Raw genomic sequence first — 18632 nt, forward strand, 5'->3', positions numbered from 1 at the left:
TAGAATAACAAAAAATATTTTACTAAAACATAAGATTTACAGGAGATTTTCCAGACAAGCCATACAAAATGGTCACAAGCTTTTTTTTTTTTTCTTTTGAAGGGAGTTTTCTAACACTTGACAGCAGAATCACAATATTATTAGTGAAGGTGATGGATGTTCATTTAATGTTCCCGTTTTTGTTCAAAACAATGAAGCTTGTCCATCTACAGCGTCTAAGTTAGACTTGGCTAGAGGGTATATTCTAAAGTATAACAGGTTAGCTGCTTGAACCAATGCAATTAGCATCACCGTAAAAAGGGAGAAGGAGCCCACAAAATTAAAAACAAGAAAAGACCTGCAGCTAACCCTGACTACCTTCATTCACAGTGCTTATACTTAAACCATGATGGGAGAAATGATTAAAAGCAGAGATGTGTTACTGCTTTTAAACAATTTCACAACAATCCAGATGATACTTCTAGCCTCTGCTCATGCGTTACAACAGTGAATTAGGACAAGACACAGATTTGCTAATGTGCATTCAATCACCAAAGGATGTCTGGGCTTTTATTCTGTAATGTTTCTAAGACTGTGTCCATTAAATGCAAACAAAAAAAAAAGGAAGAGGTCTTGGCAGAACAGGAGAAGTGATGCACACTTGATGTTCAAAGCGAATTTAAATATTATTCATGGCATATAGCCTAGTCCATGCTCTGGCTGTAAAGAAAACAAAAAGATGAATACATTTAAATAAAGTGAAATAAACCTAACTTCCCAGTTACCTCTATTGTTAAACAGAGGTAACTGAGCATAATTTATGTCATGTTTTATACCATTGCTTAACAAATTTATGGGATTTCACAATTCCAAATGCAGTTCCCAAAGATGCACAGAAACAGGCACCCCTAAGGTCAGGTGGACTGGCCATAGATCCAGTAACAGAAAGGTCTGATGTAATCCCCTGACCAGTTACCACAAAAGTTACATTCTGTAACGGCCTGTCACAGAGCCAAGCATGACAATGCTGTGAATCTTTCAGGCTGCTCTTTATGATTCCTCAGAACTATGAAAATTGTTTTTCTTCCTCACTAAGAGGTCATATATTCCCTGGGATTTTTAGCAGCATGAAACTCAGAGATAAAGCAGAGACCTGGAACCAAGAGATTTACCAGCAGGCATTAACTGCTGTTTTATGCGCGGCGCACCATCGGGGACTCCAATACCAAATGAACCAAACTACTGTTCTTGCAAGGTACAGGACCAAAGTAAGAAGTAAGCTTCAAGTTACGTCCCAAAATGTTTAAAAGTTATCTGCAATCTACCTTTAATGTATTTCCACACAATAGTAAAATAGAACCTTGTGTGATACATCACCTGTTTCTATGGCTTGGGCTTCATTGGTCTTCCATTGCTCAGCTACATCATTTGCTAATGGATCATCTGGATTGGGAGCGCTTAACAAAGCCTGGATTGATAGCAGAACTGTACGGATCTGCAAAGCTGGGGACCATTTATCTAAAGAGACAGATTTGCAGTAGTATGAAACCCCACTCTCAAACTGCAGTGTGATTCCCTTTCACAGATTACAAGAATGTATGATATATTCTTTAAAATAAACCAAAATAGAGGTTTTATGATCTTTTAAAGATCCAGATCAACAACTATTCAGGCTTAGTACATGAAAGAGAACGTTTGTTTTCAACAATTCAGAAGATAGCACTTACCTTTCAAAATATCTAAACATATTCTTCCCAACTTGTCTACATTAGGGTGATAAATTTTGGTCATGAAACGGACTTTAGGAGCTGCCATGGGATATTCTTCTGGAAGGAATAGTTCAAGTTTAAATGTCCCACCCTCAAAGGGGGAATCCTGCGGACCTGCAATGACCACATGAAAATAACGTGCATTGCTTTCATCTGGCTCTGCTTTTATCCCAGGGACTGGTTCTGCCAGCAAACGCTGGGTTTCCTGCAAGAGAAAAAAAAATGCATTGTGTAAAAGAAAATGGAACATTCAGAAAAAAAGACCATAAAACATGCCCAAATCTATAGGAAACTTTCATACTGGCTGAATAGCTTGAAAAATCAAAGTAAGACCAGAGCATAATGAGTAAGTATACATTGTCCACAAGGGTTCTGAACTCAAACTGCATTCAGTCCTATAGGATATAAACTAATAGCCAGTAATTAAGCTGTTCTTGGTAATTTTAGCTTCATATGTCTACATTTGCATGATCTGAAAACTAACACTGCCAAATCATTATTGCTCTGATATGCAGGAAAAGAGGTAAAGTCTTCAAAGAAATACCACAGCAACCTCTGCCTGAAAAAAGCAAACTTGCTCCTCACTGTATATTACATAGGAAAAACCTAAATCAGAAAGACCTCCGGTATAATCAGCATTTACTATGTAACAGTCAGAGGGTTAAAAGTGGAGCAAATCATTAAAATAGATATCTATATCTAGTTCACTGTCCTAAAACTAATTTAAAAGTACAGATTAAACTTTAAATATACTTAACCAATCCCATCCTTCTGCATTACTGAAGAGAACCTTAAAGGCAATATTAATTTTCAAAGCCCTGCAAGTTAAGCAATTTGACATGTTTATTTACACATTTAAGATTACTGGAACTGAATCATTAGAAGGAAAAATATATATATTCCATCTTCAACTTTATGCTGAGTGTTCAAGAGTTCTCTGTGTATAACTAGTTCCAGCTTTGCCTTTCTGTGCAGATCTTTCACAAGCCAGTATAGGAAAGGACATTAGTGTCAGAGCTGATTTGGATCAGTGCCTCGACACGGTGGAACTTTCCAGCACAAGGCACGGTAAGGCAAGGGAATCCTCGGCATGGTGAAGAGTTCCGGCGCGGATAGAGTTCCCGCCGAGGAAATGCAGATTTGCATAACACGATTGGCCGATGTTAAATTATTCCCAAGTGGCAGCTGGCAATTGGCTCGCTAGCCATATAAAAGGTTAGGGGCATTTCCGCCCTAGTTGGAGAACTCCGCGATTTCCTCTGGAGTGGAACTCTGGCAGCTTGATCACCTGCCAACGACTCCCCGTCGTCGAAGCCTTACGACGTATCCTCCGTGTTGCATGCCCGAGTTAGACCCGAGCTACCCGGTCTACAAGAGCTCCTCGATTAGCGACTAGAGATTAGAATTGTTGCAACTACGATTGCCTGCGCTGTATACGACTCTACAGTGTAAGTAAAACTATCTCTGTTTTTCCAACTGATACGTGTCCCGTCTGTGCCTAATTCCGCTCTGGTGACAGAGAGTACCCATCTGCCCGTCACGGGATCGCAGCCACAACCGCAGCTAGCGTTCCCGAGGATTCCCAATCCTCGGTCCCCTCTCGGCCCCCACATGGCGCCACGAACAGGATCAGGATTATGATCGATAGGATCGGAGTCAGGATTTGGGGAAGATCTAATGGAGCAGGAGCTAGTGAGAAGTTGCCCCTGGCGTAGCGGGAGACGCCACATGGCCAGCTCCGAGGAACTAGGCGCCCACATCGCGTATTACCAGGCGGGCGGAGAGGGTGAGAGGTTTATCGATGGCTACCTTTCACTGAAGGAAAAAAGGAAAAGAGGCATCAGAAGTATGGGAGACACATCTGCACCCCAAGGCGTTCGGGTGTGTGATGGGCAGCGAGAGAGTCCTGTTCAGGCCCCGGGAGAGAGGGAACACCGCACCCCTCACCAAATGGGGATCGGGCGACATGAGCCCGGCTCTCAGCCAAGAGTTTGCTCATTGCGTGCAGCTCGCACGGGAGGGTAAAGAGCCGACGACTAACCGGCTCAGCCCCCCACTGGACACGTGTGTAGCCCCGAGGGATAGAAAAGAGAGAATGTTGGATGTGTTGTTCCGAGCTGTGACAACTTTGCTGCGGAAGAATGCAGACCTGGAAGCCCGACTGCTCGCGGCCGTTCCAGCGGCACGAGAAGCGGCAGAGGAGAGAAGCCCCGAGTCGACGCCACTCCAAGATGGCTCCGAGGAAGGAGCGAGCTGCCTGGAACCAGAAGAGAAGGGAGGAGCTTCGGGAGAATCGGCAGGAACCTGGCCAGCAACCCCGCCCACCGACGCGACGTCGCTTCCGGCAGCCCCGCCTCCTTTCCACGGGGAGGGGGCAGTGAGCAGAGGACATCCGCCCCTCTCCACAGATGCAGCAGCAGCCTCGACAGCGGCTACGTGTTCTGCAGCAGCAAGCAGCCGAGTGAGGGAGACAATCTACACTACCCATTACACTAGAACCTTGACCGAGCTACAGGAACTGTCCAAAGAGTCGAGGATCAAGCCCGATGAGACCTTGGCTGTATGGTTAGGACGTCTGGTCGTGGAGTTTGGATCCGACCTGCTTGATCTGGAGGAGGCTAGTTTCTTCACTCGACAAGCCTCGTGGAGTGGAGGACACGCCACCGATACAGATTGTCTAGCGTACAATACTCACTGGCCTGTTCCGCTCCCAGCACTCGTCACGGGTCAAGTGGATTACAAGCCCCACGTCTGGCACAAGGGTCGTCCGGCGAGGATCAGTGCAGAGCAGATCCTACTGGCGGTGATAGGAAGCTCGTACAGTTCCTGGAACCCCAGGGAGCAAGCACTGGGACTGACACCGACCCAGCAGCAGAGACCGTGGCCGCATCGCCACCTACGAAACCCTGGAACTGTTCCAGTGACTTTTGGCAGCGTGGAGGCTTGTGTTGAGGTGTATGGAGGGAGGAATGCCACCATCCTTCGAGTCCTCCTCCACCCGTTAGTCGGCCAACCAGCCTGCAACCTTCTGTGACAGCTTCCACGATTGCAAGCGCTCATGAAGTCAGATACAGGGACTTCAAATGACCCAGATTGAGTGTGGCAACCGCCGCAGAGGACGAGAGAGGAGAGGATTATGTTTGGTTTCCTGTTACACCACTCCAGACTCACAAAGCGACAGCTGCGGATCCTGGGAGACGACGGTCAATGGCAGTTAGCCCATGAGCTGGGTTTCCAGTGTCCGAAGGATCCAGACGGCGACTCCGGAACGTCCTCATCATGTTAGAACAAGACCACGCAGCATCCATGTGTGGATCATCATTCGTGACGGTGCATCTGCGGGCGTGCAAGAGCTGTCCGGAGCTGAGTCAAGTTCAAGCACCTATGTCATGTGCTTGAAGGAGAGTGGGGAACCGAGAGAAGAGATCTGATTACCTCTCCATACAAACAGTGTTATATAGATTGATTAACAGTGTCTAAGAATTCTTTTTTCTACAGGTTTACCCAAGGTTCGAGATACATGTCAGAAGCGGATCCAGAGAGAGAAAGAGAGACGCAGAGGTCGTCTGATGTGTGACTCCGCCATGACACCTATTGAACTCCTCGTGATTGAACTTTTTGTGACCAATATATTGATGTGTATGTGTACTGGTTACTATTTGGTTCGATCCGTAGAGGACGAACTACTGTCGTTGTATACTTTTGTATATAGTCAGTTATCTTTAGAAAGGAGCGATAATTTGGACGGTGTGCACGTGCTTCAAGTCCCAGCTGTGTCTTCGGCAAGGGGGATGTCAGAGCTGATTTGGATCAGTGCCTCGACACGGTGGAACTTTCCAGCACAAGGCACGGTAAGGCAAGGGAATCCTCGGCATGAAGAGTTCCGGCGTGGATAGAGTTCCCGCCAAGGAAATGCAAATTTGCATAACACGATTGGCCGATGTTAAATTATTCCCACGTGGCGGCTGGCAATTGGCTCGCTAGCCATATAAAAGGTTGGGGCGTTTCCGCCCTAGTTGGAGAACTCCGCGATTTCCTCTGGAGTGGAACTCCAGCAGTTTGATCTGTGTCCCATCTGTGCCTAATTCCGCTCCGGTGATAGAGAGTACCCATCTGCCCGTCACGGGATCGCAGCCGCAACCGCAGCTAGCATTCCCGAGGATTCCCGATCCTCGGTCCCCTCTCGGCCCCCACAATTAGGACAAAGTACAGACAGTTAAAAAGCCTGAGCTTGAATCAATTCCATCTTTGCAAGTTAGTCCAAGCTGGAAGTGAACATATGTTCACTTTTGATTCTGGAAATGTAGCCAGATGCCTGCAGTGGCACAGGCCAGAAGCCAGGGGGTGCTACAGCACACCTCCCTGCTCGACTGGAACAGATTGCTTGGGCCAAGTTTAGCACACCCACCCTGCAAGGCGGGGTTTGCAGGGGATGGGAGAGTATCCTGGGATGCTGTGGAATTGACTTAACTTGAATCTGGAGAGGATCTGGGACAGAAGCTCAATAAACCAATTTAACCTAAATCAGTTAAATCTGCTACAACGTCTATCCAGGTGTATCAGCCATTCTGAAAGTGATTTGTGTGTACTGAACTTCTACTGTTTTACAGATCTGAACTGGTTTCCGATCACTTATACCAGTTTATGTGCAATTTCTGTCCCTAGTCAAGGAGAATTACAAACCTAAAATATAACATTTAAATTAAAATTTAAACTACAAAATTTAAAGCATGCATGCACACCAACTTAAGTTTACAGAGCAACGTGCTGCCAGCTGCAAAAATAGGGGCATTACAAAAGTTTGACACTCAAGTAAAAGGGAGAAAATATTCTAGATAAAAGTAGGATGCTTAAAGGTTTCTTTAGGGAAAGTGTCTTTAGAGCCAAAAGACCATCCATCAACTTAAAGAGAAAAGTCTAATTTATATAAAAAGCATCAGGTCGTTAATGCCTACTGATATCAGTTACCGATCTCTGGGAATCCAGGTTTTCTGTCTGCCATGGAAAAAACACAGATTTTCTCCTTTACAGGAGAAGGCGTTCCAGCTTACAAGGAGCTGCTTGGGGCCAGGGGGAGGGCAACTGGAGACAAGGGGGCACCACATGTGTGCATGCACACACATGGGGGCAGCATATGGCCAGGCAAGGTGGTGGGAACATGCCTGGCAGCTGAATACAGGTAAGTCTATGGTGGGTGGGGGGAGAGGCGAAGGGAAAAGGGGGTTGGAGGGCCAGGGCTTGGGGCTTGTCCAGGGAGCTGTGCAAGGAGTGTGCTCGTGTGTGGCAGGGGTGTATTGGGAGCGGGGGCAGGGGGAGGAGACTGCAGGTCAGGAGTGAGAGGCACCAGTAGGGCCGGGGGACTGTGGGTTGGGAGTGAGGGGCAATGGCATGGACAGGACACTGGCATATCAGGGCTGCTCAGTGCCACAAAGCAGCTGGTGGGACAGCTTCAGCTGGACCCACATCCTAGTGAGTGAAGAAGGCAGGGGGAGCTTGGATTTTCCATGATAAAAAAACAAAATCAAACACCAAAATATATAGGTATTTAGAATTTATTTTATTATAATGACCGAGGTACTGGTAGGCTCTCAAATTGCTTAAAAATCATAAATATATAAAATGAATATCATGTTCAACGCATACCTATATACATAGAGGTGTTTCATTTGCATTGTGGAAAAACATGGATTTTGGGGGTTCTAAATTAGAGTATTTGAATTTTCCATCAGAGAATTTGGGATTTAAGCAGGATCCCTGCTGATCTCACACAGCCATTTGCTATAAATACAGTGCCAAATTACGTCATCTACAAACTCTAATTTTCTGAAAAAGTCCAAACATAAAGAAAGTGATTTATCCAAAGACTACAGTTAAGAAAAACTCTTACTCATAAGTAAGAATCAATGATCATAACAGGACAAAAATCCTAAATTAGATACACTGTAAGAAAGCAGAACCAAAATGAGTAGAAGTATCCAAATAAAAAAGCCTGTATCGTAAGTACTGAAGGAAAATAGCTATTAAACATTTATAAACAAACACCTCCCGCCCTCTTCTTTTAATAATACAGCAGGTCATGTAACACTCCATCTCTATTTCTATTTGAATGGATTTTATGTGGAACTATCAAATCATTTTGAATCAGAATAATCCATCTTTCAGTTTATATGAAAAAAGCAAGTATTTATAATCCAAGTGAATCTGAGTTCACCAAAGCTTGTGCTCTAGATATCTCTCTTATTTAGTTAGTCTATGAAGGTGTATATCTACCCTGCCTTGAATCCAATTAAAGCTCAGAATGTTTTTAGCTATGAAAATCTGTAAGAATTTTTTAATTATTTTCATTTCAAAATGTTTTAAAGCCAGCACTAAAGGGTAGAGAAAGAAAGCCAGTTTGGGAATTCCACTTGTCAGTTTATTGCTACTTGACAAGCTTGCAGCAAGACTATGCCTTCACTGACAATACAATGATAATATTTATATTTTTGCCCACTGTACAAATGTGTCTCCACTAGGACTTAGCCACACAATGTTAAGTCTATATTCCATGTCTGGAGTTAACCTCACCAGCTAGCTAAATCCAAGCAAGAATTACGGAGCCTTGACTCCACCCTGGGTATTTCCATAAGACCCAATGAAGTTTGGTGCCACATCATACTATCTCAGATATTTCTAAGTAGCTACAGAGCTCAGGTGCCTAAAACAGCACAGCACTCCATCCAGACTAAGACTTCTCAGTAGTACCGAGGCATGCATCCTTCATAATCCTGGAAAAAAAGCCAAAAGCAAGATAGCCACATTGCTTAAGAAATGACATACTTTCTTTCAGCATGGAAGATAAAGACTTAATGGCTAGCCTGGTATATGCTTCAAAGTTGTACCAGTGTCAATAGTTTGGTTCGTTTATTAAAAACAAACAAAAAAACCCACTCAATACCGTTTATACCTGGGGTGGCCAACTAAACTGGACTCAACTTGTGTGCTGACTTCTTTACTTCTCATTCCATCCAGGAAGAGCACACACCAACTGCTGAAACTTCCTTAGCCTGACGAAGGGTTTTTGAACCCGAAAGCTCACTTAATTACTGTTCTCCAGCTATTTGGGTTGGTCTAATAAAAGATATCAAATTCACCCAAGGAACCTTGTCTGCCTATATTACTTCAGTGTTATACTAATTCAGCCATATCCTTTCCGTCTTTCTTGAAGTTAATATGCCGGGTATAGACAAGAATAAAGTATATTTTATTCTTACTGGTGTCAATTTGTGGATTCTCAAGTTAAAGTATGTGTACACGTGCGCATACACGCACACACAGATTAGCCAAGTACAAAATCAGGCAACAAAAACAACACAGGTTACTTTTAGCAAGCATCACACATTAAACTATAAAACAAAAGATAACTATGCAATACAACACACAAAAAAACCCCATAGCACAACACATTCTGTAAGAGTGGGAAGGGAAAGAATATTTGATCTTCTACAGTGAAAAGTGTTGTTTTACAAAAAAAAAAAAAGTGCTTGTCACTTGATGTCAGTGGTGCTCAACCTCCAGCTTACAGGTCACCCCACAGGTCCAAAACCCTGGCTGTAGGAAAGCAGCAGCATTAATTGTAGTTACCCTGCTGCCAAATTTTAGTGCTGCAGGGAGCCCTCTGGGCCAGATGATGTGGCCCCGCACCCTAGACTTTGCCAACATGTGATTGGGCTGGTGCATAAGATCACCCCACACCCAGATCCAACACACAGGGTTGGGCCAGCATGCAGCTGAATCTGGTACATGGGGATTGAGCTGGCATATGAGATTGGGCTAGCATGTGTGGGGCCAGGCTGGCCTGCCCAATTGGCATGAACTGACCCCACACTGGATCAGACCCACTGACTGACCCCCATACACAGGATCCAGCCCCACACCATTCATCCAGCCTGTGGGGCCAGAAGGTTGAGCACCACCACTTTCCATATTTGTTGGCATGGACAGAATAAACTTGAGCATTTGCAAGTCCTTTTGAAACTTACTCATTAAGGCTCTAATGCTACAAAACACAGCACATCAATGATGCCTTGGATTCCATTGGAATTATTCATTTTTAATTTAAAACATATGCTTAAGTGCTTTGTGTGATCAGGACCTTTGAATTCTAGCACTGATTTTTCTTCTGTGAATTACAACGGAAAAAATGCTTTAAAAAGGCCAACTAAATGTTTTAAACAAGATTTTTAAAAAGTTGCACTGACATTAGAAGAGATTACTACTTTTTATAGGTACACTGCAAAAATGCATGGAACTCCATCTAATACAGTGGATAGCTGAATTAACAACTTCTCAAAAAGCTATCAATTTAGAGCAAAATGTCTTTGCAATACCTAGAAAAGTGTGATTCTTTGAGACCTACCAGAAATTACATCACTGGAATATATTTGGAGAATATTTTTCATGCTATTTGCCATAATATTTTTCATAAAACTGTAGGTAATTTAGTGCAGTGTAAGTGCTGTTTAAAAAAAAAACAAAACACTGTAGATGTGATATTTGAAATATTTGAAAATTCCTCTGGATCAGTCTGTTTTAGGGCTGGGGTGATGTTGTAGCTGTGACAGTCAAGGAAAATGCAAGGGACAAGGATTTTGTGGCTGGTATCTTTTACTGCATAGTTGGGAGGAACACAGATGAGCTTTCAGGTACCACTGTACCCTTCCTTGGGTTTCTGAGTAGGAAAGAAACCACACAAACCAGGCATACCAAAACTAAATAATAGACAGAACAAAGCCTCATGCAAAACTCCTGTAAATAAAAACAGGATACAAGAGCTATTAGTAGGTTGCTAACAGACAAGAGAAAAGCAGTAACCTGAGGGCAGCATGAGGAGTGGAAGAGCAAGACTGATCAAGAGGGTGGTTCGCTAGATCAGTCTGGAGTTAATGGACTTCATCTTCTGTTGCTGCATGGAACTGCCAGAGCACATGGACACCCTACAGCTCCACTACAGCAGTGGTACCAGCAGAGTGCACCATGCACCACAGGAGCACCAACAGCAAGCAGAAAGTATAGATACATCAACAGGGGTGTAGGTTGTAGCCATGTTGGTCAAAGTTGGTCTAATAAAAGATATCGGATTTGCTCAAAGAACTTTGTCTGCCTAGATACATCAACACACACTTTCCATCCAGGTAGCGGCAGAAGCTCTCCGCTGCTCACAGTTGATGTTATTCTGTCAGCAGAAAGAAGGAATTCTGCTGCCATGGGGGAACTGCTAGCACAAACACACTCACCGTTTTGCTGGCAAAATTATACAGCAGGCTGAAAAATGATGTCACTCTAAAAAACAAAAGCTTATTGTCCAGATCAGTGATTTTCAACCAAGGTGTCATGCCACCATCTCAAGGTGCCTTGAGATCCTTTCAAAGGTGCCACAGGGTGCTACACAATGTTAGGTAAGCAAACATGATTCACACAATAAACCCAGAGATTTTAAATAGAAATCTATAGAGTTAAAAACATTCTACTATGCTGTCGTCTTTCTGAGTCTTTTCCAACAGAAAAATTGCTGTATTATTTTTCCATAGTCAAAAAATCTGAGTGAAAAACTAAGAAAACATTTTCTAAGGGGTACCTCAAGTCTAAAAATGTTGAGAAGCATTGGTTCAGGCAGACCCCTGCACTACAGATCTGAGAGAGAGGGGGAGAGAGATATTTTAATTAGTCATCAAGAACAAGTCAGAAATCCATAAAAAGGGAGGAATGCACAAAACAAAGGAGAAATGTGAGAGGTCCGTGTCATTTTACCCATCCCCTTCAGGCATGTCTAAGCAACCTCCCTCCCAATCCCAGACCACCTCCAAACCACATCCTACCTACTCACTCCTAGTCAGATACATCAGAGAACAGCAATCATGTAAAGCAGCATTTCTCAACCCATGGGTCACAAAATTTCAAAGGGTTGCAAGTCGTGGGTTGAGAAACGCTGATCCCAGGAAAGCGCCAAGACTGTGGCAGGGCAGAGTGGCAGGGGGAACTGCAAGGGCGGGCTGGGTGCTCGCAAGAGCGGGGAGGCCCAGAGACACTGCTCAGGAGGCAGAACGGGCTGTGACCAGGCTGCCTGCAGGGCCTGCCACAAGCCTCCCTTCCTCCTTCCTCCAGCTCCCTCTGCTGCCACCCACATGAGCTGCAGCCACCGCACTCCAGCCCGAGCAGGACAGGAGCAGCTGGAAGTCCCTCTGGCAGGGCTGGGGATGGCAGGGGGCTGCAGGTCAAGAGTGAGGGAGACCAGCATGGCGGGGAGGAGGAGAGGTCAGGGACTGTGAGTCATGCACCAGCAGGGCCAGGGGGTGTGGGTCGGGACAGGCCATAAGTCTTTGCAAATGGGTCCCAGTAGGAAAAAGGTTGAGAACCACTGGTGTAAAACATGCAACTAGGAGCACCCAAGTCCACACTCCAGGGCTGAGCTCAAACTCTTTGTTTCTGGGAAGACACAGAACAGCACCAGGGAGAGCATGTTCTCAAGCTATCCTTCTACCACCCCCACCCCCCACCCCCACTATACAGACATGGCCTTAGTCTTTCAAGAGTCTTACTCAAAAACTTCCTCAGATCTGTTAAGAACACAACTCAGAGAACCAGTTGGAGGGCTCCAAGTATTTAAGCAGCGAAAATTTTTGTCTGCTGTGGTAATATACCAGTTTGCTACAGCTTCCTGCTCAGCTACAATCCTTCTGAAATAAGCTACAATTTACAAGCAAAGGAAAGAACAATGCAAAACGTTGGCAAAATACTTTGATTGGAATGGCAAATTCAACTCTGAATATTTGAAAATAGCCATCTTTTCTCTAGTAAAAAATAAATAAATAAAAATTACACCAGCATGAAATGAACACTCTACAATATGTTATATCGTGTAAGTCTGGACTAGTAATGACTGAATACAAAATGTACTACATGGAATAAAAAGGTTAAGTAGTTGGGGGTAGGGGAGGACAGTTGTTTGTGGGGTTTTTTTCTTTTTTCCTTTGAGGTGCAGCTCTGTATAAGCTGTCTGGCTAACCACCAGCCACCTACTTTTTTCTATCTAGCACTTGAACACCAGGTGGCAAAAAAGGCTGAGTGACCACAAATATGCAAGAGGGACTGCTTTAAAAAAACAATTTGAGTAAAAGCTACTATGAAGCTTTTAGAACTTAACATGTATTTAAACAATGCCATTCTTGTTTCAACTATTAAAAAAACAAAGAGTTAAATACTTGTTCAGATTTTTTGGTTAGGAACTCCTTCATACACAAAACCATCTCCAGTGCACAAGCTCCCTGGCTCTTGCCAATTAAACTTTACTTAAGAGTGACTTCCATGCCAAAAGAAGGTATGGACACATACATCTGGAGACATTTCAAAACTGGGAAAATTTGCTCTGTGTAGCAGTTGTTACGTTCTAACAATTGTGGGTGGACGACCTGAGATGTATAAAAGCGGCAGAACTGCTCCAACTTTAACTCTGCTTCATCAAGAGTTGAAGACGGAGCTGTTTTGCTACATTTGTACCGCTCCCAACTTCTCCATAAGCAGGGCCGTCCCTAATGTACAGCGAATCAGGGCGAACGCTCTGGCCCCCGCCTCTCCTGCAGGGCTCACCTGGTGCTGGCAGCTCCGCCAAGCACCGCAAGGAAGTGCAGAGAAACCCCTCCTCCAGCACGGGGGAGACCCCTGCCTTTGCGGGGGTCCCACAGGCTGATCTGCCCCAGGCCTCATATCCCCCTAGGGCAGAGGCAGGCAATTATTTCGGGTGGAGGGCTGCTTACTGAGTTTTGGCAAGCCATAGAGGGCCACAAGACAGGCAACCAGGGGCAGATAAATATTTATTTTCTAAATGTTTCAGGGGCCCCGCAGGCCGGATAGAATAGCCTGATGGGCCACGTCCGGCCCGCAGGCCGCATTTTGCCCACCCCTGCCCTAGGGTAAGCCCTGTCCTTAAGAAACTAGAAGTAACAGCTGTTGTATGCTTCTGATCAGCAGCTCCCCTACTGAAACATTCCCCTTCCGAAACTGCTCCAAATGGATGTGCGCCCATGCCCAGAGTTTCTTTACTCAGGTTCCTTACTTTCCACTCAAGATCACACATCTGTTTTCCTACCAAAAGTTTATGTTAATCCTTAAATTTTATGGAGCATCCATAACTACTATTCTTTCTGTGACCAGCTTCAAAGTTTCCTGGCCAAAGTCGCAAAAAAATGAATAGTTCAACAAGCATAATTAAAAAGTTTAGCTACCGAGAGACTACTCATTTCAGGATTTCAGAAGCAAAGAGAGAGTCTTCATCCACATAAGTATAGTCCTAAGTAAGACGACAGAAATTCCTTGTCATACATGGACATTTAAGAACTTTTTAATATTTAAGAGGACCAGAGCAGCCAATAGGAAGTAGCTTCCTCTTTCTAAGGCAATGTTACAAAGCTAATACTTTTAAAACAGTACTGAACCAACCTGGAGACTAAATGAAGTGTCATACAAGCAACCCAAGACCCTGGGACAAACACTCAACCTGAACACTAAAAAAAGAACCCCCTCCCGCCTGTCCCGCATTCAAAGAAAAAAATTTGGGGGAATGGGACACATTTTAAGACATTTTCAAAGCTACCTTCCCTCCCTTCCTTTGCCCAGATACAAAAGAATGATCCTTCCCTTACAACATTTCTGTTACCAGTAAATGCACTGCTGTGAAGAAAGGTCAGCCAAATAAGCAATTCAAAACGTCCGAATCTTTACAAGGCGCACTAGAGAGCATTTTGCTAGACAGTCTAAGTGGCTTAATATTCTGACACCTTTTGCCAAAAGACATGTTAGCTCAGACACAGGGAACTGATCAACTGCACTCCTGGGATTTAAAAAAAGCTCTGTGCCACAAAACAGCAACACGCACTCCACCTCATTCAGGAACAGAGCACCAAAGAACAGCTCTTCCCAGATCATACCAAACAAGAACACACTGCACTTTGTTGAGTCTTTTGCAAAACAGTACAAGACATTCTGCCCTTCCCCTACCCCAGCTCTGCAAGATTTACAGTAGTGCACCTCCTTTTTTACATCACACATTCTTGCTTGCTGTTTATGCAATTTCAAGAACCACCCCTGCTTGCTGTTCACATTTTGACATAACCCAAACAATGCATAAGAACACTTTACAACCAAAAAGTATTTTTCTTATACACTATTAAAAAACTTCAAAAATCTGCACCATGCTTTCTGACAAACATCCCAAATTGGTACTGTCTGAAGATGAGAAAGAGAGCATTAAGAAAGAAGACAAAGTTTAGAAAGCAGTAACAAGAATCCTTTGATTGAGCTGTACAACTCAGCCAGTCTTGGCAAATATGTATGATGAGCATCAAAAGAATTAGCAGGAGATCTTACTGTGTCCAAAAACATATTTTTGAAGAATAAGATTAAAATAAAAAGGCTCTATATTAAAAACTACAGAATGCAAGAGGGGGATCTGATGGTAGGAGTATAGTATAGGCTTTCCTACTGAGGAGAATGATCAATCATTCTCCAGGGAACTGACGGAGACAGCCAGCACCAAAGACCTGATTGTCATGGGTGACTTCAACTACCCTGACATCTGCTGGGAAGACCATTGAGCCACCTCCAGCAGGTCATCCAACTTCCTGGCAGCTACTGACAACCTGACACAGGCTGTGGAAGGACCAACTGGGGGTAATGTCACTCTGGACTCGGATGCAAGTACCCTCTTGGTACTTACCATCAAAACATCTAAACTAGGTCTGTGCTTAAAGCAGTGCCAGAATACCGGTGGTCAGGTGTGTGGAGAAAATACTGCATTCCCAAGCTAAATACTTATGCCAACAGAACCCAGGGTAAGTTCAGTGCAGCTTTACCAGCACAGAAGAAATCCCACTACATAAAGCATAGGGGCAAGATACAATCCTTGTTTCTGACTTTTTTTTGTTCGTATGTTTAATGTAAAATGCATAAACAATGATGGCACTAGGCAGCAGAACCCAAAACTACCTTCATCCCACTACACAGGAGTGTTCACACCACTAGGCTATAGTCCTACTCTTTCTCGTTCTCTTTCTAATTTATTAATCCTGCAATCCTTTTCCATAGTGGAACTGCTTCAACAGGATGGTTGGTAAATTTTCCCAGTAAGCCTACCTTCTTGGCTTCTACCTGCTGGTCAAGGCACTCTGCTAGGTAGAGGCAACACGTAGGAGGTGCACGTGCACCCCCCGAGAGTGCCGATGCAGCCCGTCAGCCCGCGCTCCGTTTAGCCTGCAGGCAGGGGGGGGCAGGCAGGAGCACCCCTGCAAGTGCCAGCCAGGGAGTGGGACCACCAGCAAAAGTAGCTGCACCGCTTCCAGAAGTAGTCGCGGGAGTTCCAAAAGCCGTGCGGCTGCTTTTACGGAAAGTGAGATTGGCTATATGGGACTCCCCCCCAACCCACAAAGCAGGATTGGCCGCCGGGGGACAACCCCCTCCGGCCACTGACTGGTGTCGGGGAGGCACATGCCCCCCCTGACTCAAGAGGCACCAGACGCCCATGCTCCTAGGACATGGGTGTTATAGGTGTGAACTTTCGTGGCCTGACAGCCTTAGACCCATTTTTCACAGTTCCTGTGCTTAGGCATTTTATCCACCAGGATACTGCAGCAACAGCTAGGAACACCTGTTATCAACTTCATCTCATGAGAACACCAATCTTTTCAGATTTAGATCTAGCAACCATCATCTACGCTTTCATAACCTCAGAGCTAAACTGCTGCAACGCACTCTGTGTGGGGTTGCCCTTGACTGAGGACTGTCTAGTAGCTGCAGCTGGAACAAAATGCAGCAGCCCACCTCTGACAGCAGTGGGTTGGCCACAAGTGCAGAACTCCAGTGTCTTTGAGCAGCTTCCTAGGAACAATTCAGTGGTGTTGGTTTTGACAAGGGGCCCTTAACAATCTGGGCCCCAGCTAAAGGATGATGTTCTCACTATATTCTACCACTATCACCATTTTAAGCAGACTTTGTTTCATTACATATTATTTTATTTTAATATGTGCTTTTAGGATTTATTGTGCTTTCTTTGTTATTGCAAAACCACTGAGTCTTTTCTGAGTGGCATATAAACCCACTAAATTAACAAACAAAAACAACCCAACAAAATGATATGCACTACTGCTACTTTCTTCTCCTTATCTGGCTGAGTTCTGAGGAAAACAGTACCTACTACTGTTATCTCAGATTACAGAGCAAGTCTCACTTATCCTTGAGGGGACTCAAGCTCTAGATTCCAGGTGAACAGAGGCATCTTCCTACAACCCTAATTAGTTAAGTCCCAGAGAGTAAGCAATCAGATGCATTTGTGTACCTAATATCTATAGGCTAGATCATGAAAGCTCTCTACACAATATGTGGATAGTTTTTTAATCACCCTTCTGAAGTATCCAAACCTGCATTTTAGATTCCACCCCAAAAACCAGAATTTGGGCATTGCAACAGCAAACTGATGGTCCCCGAGTATTTATTAACTCTATCCCTTGGTTCCTGTTCTCCAAGTTTATCCAAGAAAGGAGAAGCAATTACTATATGTCTCAGTCACTAGTCAGATTACCTGAGTGATCATTTAAAGAACTTCTAATTACCACCAACCTGCCATACATAGGTAGACATTAATGCAGATCATCTCTTATCTTTGTCCTGAACTCAATTGCTGACTTCCTGACCGAGTCAGACCCAACTTTCTCCTCCTTGTTTGAGTCAAAGGCCCATTTGTCCCAGGCAGCCTCACTCAAGTCACACACTTGTTTCCTAATTTGTTTCCAAATATTTCACTCTATTACAAAAAAAAAAAAAAAAATGCATGACCCTCATCCAACCATAAACTGTCTTGAGGACTTCTGTTCATTCCTTCTTAATTTGCCAATATATTGACCAAGTACATTGACTAACCAATCTTATGACAAACTTAACACAGTATTGCTATGGTACTGTGGCAATAAGTATAAAACCTGTTTATAAGCCCATTGTCATATGCCCTGTTTATAGTCCGTTCCCCCCCCCCCATACACTTCCAAGAATCCTAACAGCAGGAAACAAGTTTTTCATTATCCTGGTGCAGAAAATTCATGTCTTAATGATTTTTTTTTCCCCAGTCCCATGGAGGTTTGATTACAATGAAGGTTACTGTATCCACAGTTTACTATATCCAACCATAAAATGTTACTACCACTCTCTAACTCCACCTCATAGTTAGAGACTTTACCTGAACTATATTGATCAGAACAAAACCTGTAACTGCTTAGGGAACAGTTGGGATTAAAAATGAGTGAACATACTGGCACATGGAAAAGACAAGAATTAAAGATCTCAGCCAACACCTGAGTGTTGAGTGAACACTTGGTATTCTGTCAAAAAGTCTGTGCGAGGTAGGGGAAGATTAAACTCTGGGAGGACATACATCTTGGTGGCAGCACATCAACTAGTTACAAGTAGCAGCAACAACATTCAAGATACAGCTACTCCTTGCTTAACGCAGGGGCGGGCAATTATTTCAGGCAAAGGGCCACTTACTGAGTTTTGGCAAGCCATCGAGGGCCGTGTGACAGGCAGCCAGGGGCAGATAACTATTAATTTTCTAAATTTTTTAGGGGCCTCACAGGCCGGACAGAATGGCCTGGCAGGCTGCATCTGACCCACGGGCCACATTTTGCCCACCCCTGGCTTAACGTCATAGTTAGGTTCTTGAAAAATGCAACTAAGCGAAATGATGTTAAGCGAATCCAATTATGTCACAGTAGTTAGCTACTAGCAGGTGGCAGCCAAACAACGTTATAACCCAACATTGCATGACTTTAAATGAGTACATTCTCCAATAGATCACCGACATAG

The 18632-nt window shown here is 44.2% G+C and overlaps 1 protein-coding gene across 1 annotated transcript in view; it reads right to left on the reverse strand.

The window, feature by feature from the left end:
- Positions 1-18632, reverse strand: part of UBE2N (ubiquitin conjugating enzyme E2 N) — a 27810-nt gene continuing 9178 nt past the window's right edge. The window contains exons 2-4 of the mRNA XM_006269286.4: positions 1707-1953; positions 1357-1497; positions 1-699 (exon numbers count right to left, since the gene is read on the reverse strand). Coding sequence (XP_006269348.1) covers positions 659-699; positions 1357-1497; positions 1707-1953 — 429 coding nt within the window. The 3' untranslated portion in view covers positions 1-658. The remainder of the gene's footprint in view (positions 700-1356; positions 1498-1706; positions 1954-18632) is intronic.

Source organism: Alligator mississippiensis, chromosome 4 (assembly GCF_030867095.1).
Source record: "Alligator mississippiensis isolate rAllMis1 chromosome 4, rAllMis1, whole genome shotgun sequence".
In the NCBI taxonomy this organism is placed as follows: domain Eukaryota; kingdom Metazoa; phylum Chordata; order Crocodylia; family Alligatoridae; genus Alligator; species Alligator mississippiensis.